The sequence below is a fragment of the Glycine soja genome, chromosome 18, assembly GCF_004193775.1.
Source record: "Glycine soja cultivar W05 chromosome 18, ASM419377v2, whole genome shotgun sequence".
In the NCBI taxonomy this organism is placed as follows: Eukaryota; Viridiplantae; Streptophyta; class Magnoliopsida; order Fabales; family Fabaceae; genus Glycine; species Glycine soja.
In genome coordinates, this window is record NC_041019.1 from 16,483,944 (window position 1) to 16,490,851 (window position 6,908).

The 6,908-nt window shown below is 33.2% G+C and overlaps 1 protein-coding gene across 1 annotated transcript; it reads right to left on the minus strand.

Annotated features, from left to right (window-relative positions):
• Positions 1 to 2,432: 2,432 nt before the first annotated feature.
• LOC114396491 (probable serine/threonine-protein kinase PIX7) lies at positions 2,433 to 6,447 on the minus strand. Its single transcript, XM_028358501.1, has 6 exons — positions 5,751 to 6,447; positions 4,725 to 5,062; positions 4,444 to 4,579; positions 3,925 to 4,061; positions 3,723 to 3,846; positions 2,433 to 3,271 (listed from the first exon to the last, which is right to left on the minus strand). The coding sequence occupies exons 1-6, from the start codon at positions 5,959 to 5,961 to the stop codon at positions 2,754 to 2,756; spliced, it is 1,464 nt and encodes a 487-aa protein (XP_028214302.1). The 5' UTR covers positions 5,962 to 6,447; the 3' UTR covers positions 2,433 to 2,753.
• Positions 6,448 to 6,908: the final 461 nt, after the last annotated feature.

The window sequence follows — 6,908 nt, forward strand, 5'->3', positions numbered from 1 at the left end:
GACTGAGTGTCCATGTCAACAATTCAGACACAAACTCCATGTATATTCATGCCACCATCCCCATTAAATACTAGATGTTAAATTAACAAATAAAACAATAGTATAATCCAAGTAAGAAACATGGGGATTAAAACAGAACAATTAAAAATTGAGAAGACAAATTGTCTCAACACATTATGGAGGCTAAAAACACAATTAAGACAATTTAAAAAATTGTGTATCACTGATAAGAAAATGTCATTAAAAATCTCAACCAAAAGATATAAAAGTACCCCGTAAATAACGTCACTAAATTTTGCTCTACCAAAATACTTTAAAATGGACAATGGCATTTTTTTATGAGGACATACTTTTCAGATTGATGGAAAAATATCCACCATTTACACATTCAATTATTGTTTACATATTCTGAAATATAGACATTTAATACACTGCACAATAGTTGGTCATATTATAATGGTGGGACTAGTCAAAATTATTTTCTATAGAAAATGATTCATTAGATGCATCGAAATGGTGAAAAGAAATAAAGAGAAAATCATCGTTTCTTGTTGGTCCACCATTACTTTTAGCTTGAGGATAACATTCAACTTTCTTTCTTAAGGTGAAATGACTTATTTATTTTATTTAGTTTTATTTTTCATTTTAGAAAGTTAAATTTAGTCATTTGTCTTATCTTTTTTTCAGTTTAATAATTTATCTTTTAAAAAAATTACTTTCGTTATTTATCTTTTTTTGTTTGGTTAAATCTTTAATCTATGTAAGCTTAACATTGTTAATCATTTAAGAATGATTTTTTTTCCCGTTAAAAATGAAGTAAAGAAAAATGAGAGAACTAAAACAAAAAAACTTAAATGATTAATGATATTAATCTTAAATAAACTGAAATATCAAATTAAAAAAAATCAAATTGGACATAAAAAAGTAAGATAAAAAACTAAATAAACTTATTTAAAAGTTAAAAGAATAAAATAAATCAATAAAATAAGATAAAAGATTAAATAAATTATTCATCTCTTTCTTATCATTCAACTTGGATTGGAACTCACGTGTCTAAAATTTATTTACAAAAATGGGCATTTTATATTACTCGTCATTCATACGTGTAATGTAATTGCACGATGAAATGAAAGTAGCATAATAACATCATTAACATGCCCAGTTTTTTTTTCCTTTTTGGTGGGGGTACATAATACACATCAAAGAATTATTCATCGAAGTTTCAATTATTAAATGAAGCATAAAGGTTAGTAAATATTTGTGTTATAATTTAAAATTTATAAATATATATTACTTATATTAATTCTATTTTATAAAATAAAATATTTATTTTAGAATCTATTAAGTAAAATTAGATTTTCTATATTTTGAAGATATTTTGTTTTAATGAGTCAATAACTTGTTACGTTTGTTTTGATATCTGTAAATTGATTTTCAATCGTCATATTTAATTTCCAATCAAAGGAAGTCTATGTCTATAAATATATATTTTTTCTCTTCTATAAAAAACACACAAGCACAAGCGAGTAACACTTCTTTCTCCCTTAATTTTTCTCTTCCTTCTCTTATAAAAAACTATTTTTGAGAGTAAGAGCATTGGTGTTCAAAAGGTTTGGGATCCTTTCGCTACACACGATCGGAACCAACAGGTTGTCGTATCTTGAGAGAGGAACACAATCAGATTTCCTACCAGTGCAGTGGAAACGTTTTCTCTCTAAGAATAGCGTTTGCGCGCTTCAACCCAAGCTAATTATTTTGTCCCCTAATTTATTTTTGTTCTGTGTGCTTATTATATGATATAGTGTATTGTTGATTCATGTGGTGCCAATTAAAATTAGTTTGCTACTGTTATTTTATTATTTAATTCAAGGTTTTGCATTTCTTCTTATTTATTTCTTTCATTTTATTTTAATCTTTTCTAACAATCTTAGAGAGAAAAGTTTTATACTTTCTTCTTGCATAATCTGTTCTGCAGTAGCATCTTGTTTTATCAAAATGTATGTAATGGATACATTGAGTCCTTATGCTCCATTAAAAATGTTTTTTTATATTATTTCATTTCTTTAAATTTTAAATTAGTGCGAGATTGTTGAAAAATATTTTCTTATAATTTAAAATTTAAAATTAAAATATATTTTCTTTACTAATGATAATTTTAAAGATTAAATGCTTTTAGAATTAATTTATGTGAAAAACTAAAAGCATCCCACAAATTTTATTTCTTATGTTAGGAAACTATGTTTTACTTGCTCAATTTGCTTAATTTCCTTTGTGAATGTTATAAGTATTTAATGTTAAGAACATACATTAGATATAATTTAATGCAATGAAGCTTCTTTCCTATCTTTCTATAAGCAAGAGCCTGTAGACAATTTAAGTAGCCGCAATGTTTGATAGCACAAGTAAGCCTCTAACCAAACCAAGAGACGACATTTCTGGGGGCAAATGGAAAAAAAAATAAAATAAAATTGAGGAGTTAATAATCTTGAATATTTCGAAACAACCTGAAGAAACATATTGGTTGACAATTTGACACTAGAGATAGTAGTAGCTGATAAGCTTTCACCTGCCCTAAGGTCAACACTCAGCATACACCATAAAGAGGCATGCATACATGCATGCATGCTTCTTTTGGTCTCCAGTTGTCCATGAACAAAATGGCTAGACACAAGTGACATCTATACTTGGGGAATGAGAAATGACAAAAAAGAAAGGGTGACAAAGAAAATGAAAACTCATCATCATCGTCAACTCTATGCCTTGCCATTGGGTTTTGGTGATGGTTGTGGAAACTGATGGTGATATGGAGATGCATGCGTGCCATGTGGAATTGATAGGCTCCTTTGCTGTTGCCCATTTCTGGTGAGCAATGCTCCTTGTGTTCTCCCGTTTCTGGTATTTGGACTTGCGCTAAACCGGTCGGCTTGCATTGTCTGAAAATAATACGATGAACTAGCCATGTCCTTGAGGTTTGGCAGAGGCTTTAAAGCTTCCACGACCTCGCTCATCAAGGGTCGTGCTTTTGGATCTCTGCTAAGGCAGTGAGCAGCCAGATGCGCGGCTTTCTGAGCCCCTTTTATGGAAAAGTGGCCTTCCAAGCGTGGGTCTATCAATCTGTAGAACCTTCTTCTCTCTCCCAGATGTGGTCTAGCCCATTCCACAAGGTTGTGTTCACCGTTGGGTCGGTTTTTGTCCATAGATCTTCTGCCAGTCAACATCTCAAGTAGTACCACTCCGAAACTATACACATCACTTCTTGATGTAAGATGTCCTGCCACAAAAATATAAATCTGATTACATAAGGATTAGACACTACACATGTTGGATTACATGCAGAATATTTTGGAAGCTTTAATCATTATGAGTATATAATAGCAACAATTCTAACATAAATCTATTAACAGAATTGGTCATCACAGGAAGAAACTATGGACAACTCAAGCAAATTAGGGTTGTCATCCTTAATCTGCCTTGTGGGGAAACCAAATTACATTACCCAATAAAGATCAAGAACATTGTAACAAGAGCAACAACAGTCATATTCCAAATATTTTTCAGAAATACTTGAGTGATAATCATCAGGATCAGAAAATGTGAATTTGGAGACAAATGAAAGCTCATCAAATATGTAATCAGATACCAGAGAATGATCATGCATTACTTCACTGAAAAATAGCAGCTAAACCTGCAAACTTGGACTTAGCATAGCCAACTAAACTTACCCGTCATGACATATTCTGGTGCTGCATAACCATAGGTTCCCATCACTCGAGTAGACACATGAGTTTTATCACCCTCTGGACCATCTTTTGCAAGTCCAAAGTCTGAGAGCTTAGCATTGTATTCCTGAATTGTTATAATAATATATAAATCAAATCAAGGAATGAAAAGAAAAATGGTAATAATTTAAAATTTGGCACTTACTGCATCCAATAGTATATTGGAAGTTTTGAAATCCCTATATATTACTGGTCGTTCAGCTTCCTCGTGAAGAAAAGCAAGACCCTTTGCAGCTCCTAGTGCAATTTTCATCCTAATGGACCATGGAAGAGGTAGGGACCCTACAAAACATATATAATTTTGTACATGAGAACATACAATGGATATAATCACAACAAAGAGTATAAGCAGAAGTTTGAAGTTCCAATCCATTCTCTTTCACATAAAAGAAAAGCTGCTAAATTCAACAAGAAAAAAAGTGAGATACTTTTAAAAGAATAGCACGGTTTTGATGGAAGCACTAGGGTGTAGATTAGTTCTAAACACTATTCTTAACTAGGCAGATCACTAGAGTAAACTACATCACATAAAACAGAAGAACATCTCTGTCCCCCCCACATTTTATTTTGAGCAAAAGTTTTCATTGACATCAGAAGTCCAAAATATTTTTATCTGGCCTCATACTGCAATGAGAAACCGAGAAGTGAGAAAATAGTAACTTACTCCTAAACAAGTGATTTTCCAGGCTTCCCCGAGGCATAAATTCATATACTAGCAACCTTTGATCATCTTCAATGCAGTAACCAATAAGTTTAACGAGGTGTGGATGAACTAGATCACCAAGATAATTTACCTCAGCCTGTCACATGAACCAAACAAGAATTCGAACTTGATAGATTCAGCATATTCTATTCAAAGAAAATATACACATTTAAGAAAATACATAAAAAAAAAAAATCAAACAGAATACAAAGGATGAACAATTATATTACTAAAATACAAACCAGCCATTCTTTATGACCCTGGAGCCCATCATGGTTGAGGGTTTTTACAGCAACAGTAAGCCCCGTGCCAGGTTTCACTGGAGCAGTTCCATTTTCTTCAATCCATCCCTTGAACACACAACCAAAGCCACCTTCACCAAGAAGACTTTCAGGCCGAAAATTTCTCGTTGCTAATTTAAGATCATTGAACGTGAATTTTCGCAGCCTGGAAGAAACTTTAAACTCCTCTTCAAGTTTGGAAGTGGATGAATTGCTTTCAGCATTACTAGTGGTTGTTGAAGAGACTACTGGGACTGTTGGTTGATCTCTACTTGTATCAATAGTTGATTTACTTTCAGCTAATGAAAAGCCAAAATCCAGGAGAGAGCAAAAAGTAATCAGCGAAAGCAATAGGATAGCATCAAGTAGTAGCAAGCTTAGACAAGATGGAGATATAGATAACACTTCAAGAGTAATTTGAAAAATTACAAAAATGAATGAAAATGCAGAAAGCCAGCGAAAACCAATCCAACTAATAGATTGTTTGCAAATTGGGCAAAAATCACAGCCCAAGACAATTTTCCGAAAGGGAAAATTCAATGTAGTTCTTGAATGAATTCTGTTGGGAAAAATGAATACAAGAAAACTCTAAGAAGTATCTTTCAGCATGAATGACAACAAACACACACGTATACATGGTAAGAAGGTGATAGACCTTGATACTTCCAACTTTACGAGTCATGAATGCAATTGTCTGATTCATGAACTCGTCCCCCCACTCAAGGAGGTGAAGAAACTCCCACACAATGATGCTTTGGGGAGGGGGAAGGAATAAAAGAATGAACCATGGTTACCCTTTCAAAGCTCTAACAAAATCCTAACTAAAAGCATTGTATGTATTCCAACACCACCAGGTCTTTGGAACATATTTTCATAGAGTTTTGAACAAGCAAAAACTATGAGAAACTCAAATTAAAACATGTCCAAAGATGGAACCTAGAAGCGCATAATAAGAACAGCAATTGTTCTAGAAAAATAGAGGGTTACCATAATTAGTGCTGGTGCCACTAACTGAGCTATCAACCTTGGATCTTGAAGAAATGCAGCTCCCAATGAACCTCAGCCTGAACCAACACCCAGTCTCTTCCTTCTCTTCAACTTCCCCATCCTCTTTCTTCTTCTTCTTCCTCCCCTTTGATTTACACACATCCAAAGACTCCACCACCACCTTTCCATTCTCAGCACCACCCAACCCCATCTATAGCAGCAAGCCCTAAAGAATCAAAAGCACAAATCATCAAAACCAACTCACCCCAAAATCCCTAGCACCCCCTACAAACAATGCCCAAACACCCCCACCACCAAATCCACCATCAACCCAGATGACCAATTCCCAAACTAGACCTAAAAATCACAACTGTACCACTCAAAACCCCTCATAACCACAAAACCCAAAACACCCAAAAATTAAAAGTGCCGAAAAAAGGGGCAGATCACACACCCCCCTTGAACCCTAGATTGATCAGCTTGTGGGTACACCAAACACCGAAAGAGAGTAATGCCAACCCTTTTGCCCAAAAAGAACACGACAACTTAGCTCAACTCAGAAAGCTTTGCTCAAAGGAAGACACACAGAGACATCAATCTAAGAGACGGGTTTGTGTTTGTGTCCTCCTCCTACCCTCTAAGTCCTATGATGCTCTGTCCAAGCTGACCCAGTACAATCCTAACCAATGCTGAAATGGAAACATAGAAAATAATAATAATAATGTGGTAAACTAAAAAATCGGACAATTGCTGGTATCTAAAAATAATAAAATTATAAATTCTACCGTGCGACTGTTGTAATTTAATGTGATAAATTAAATTACAGACATACAGTTTAAATATCTAAAATGAAAATTTTATTGTTTATAATCATTCTATTAATTCCAATAAAATTATTTTCAATTGAAAAATACATGTAATAAAGATACAAAAGTTATAGATTTTTTATAATTATAATTAGATTTAAATATCATTTTGTTTCTTATAATTTATTTTTTGTTTTCTCTTATAAAATTATTTTTTATTTTTAATTGTTATAAATTATAATTATAAGTTGAAATTTTTTTGTTGTTTAAATTTAAATGAAATATGGGAGGGCGGAAAAAGGGGCGTGTGAGGGGAGTGTAGTAGGGTAAAGGTAGGTGCCCGAAGAGGGGG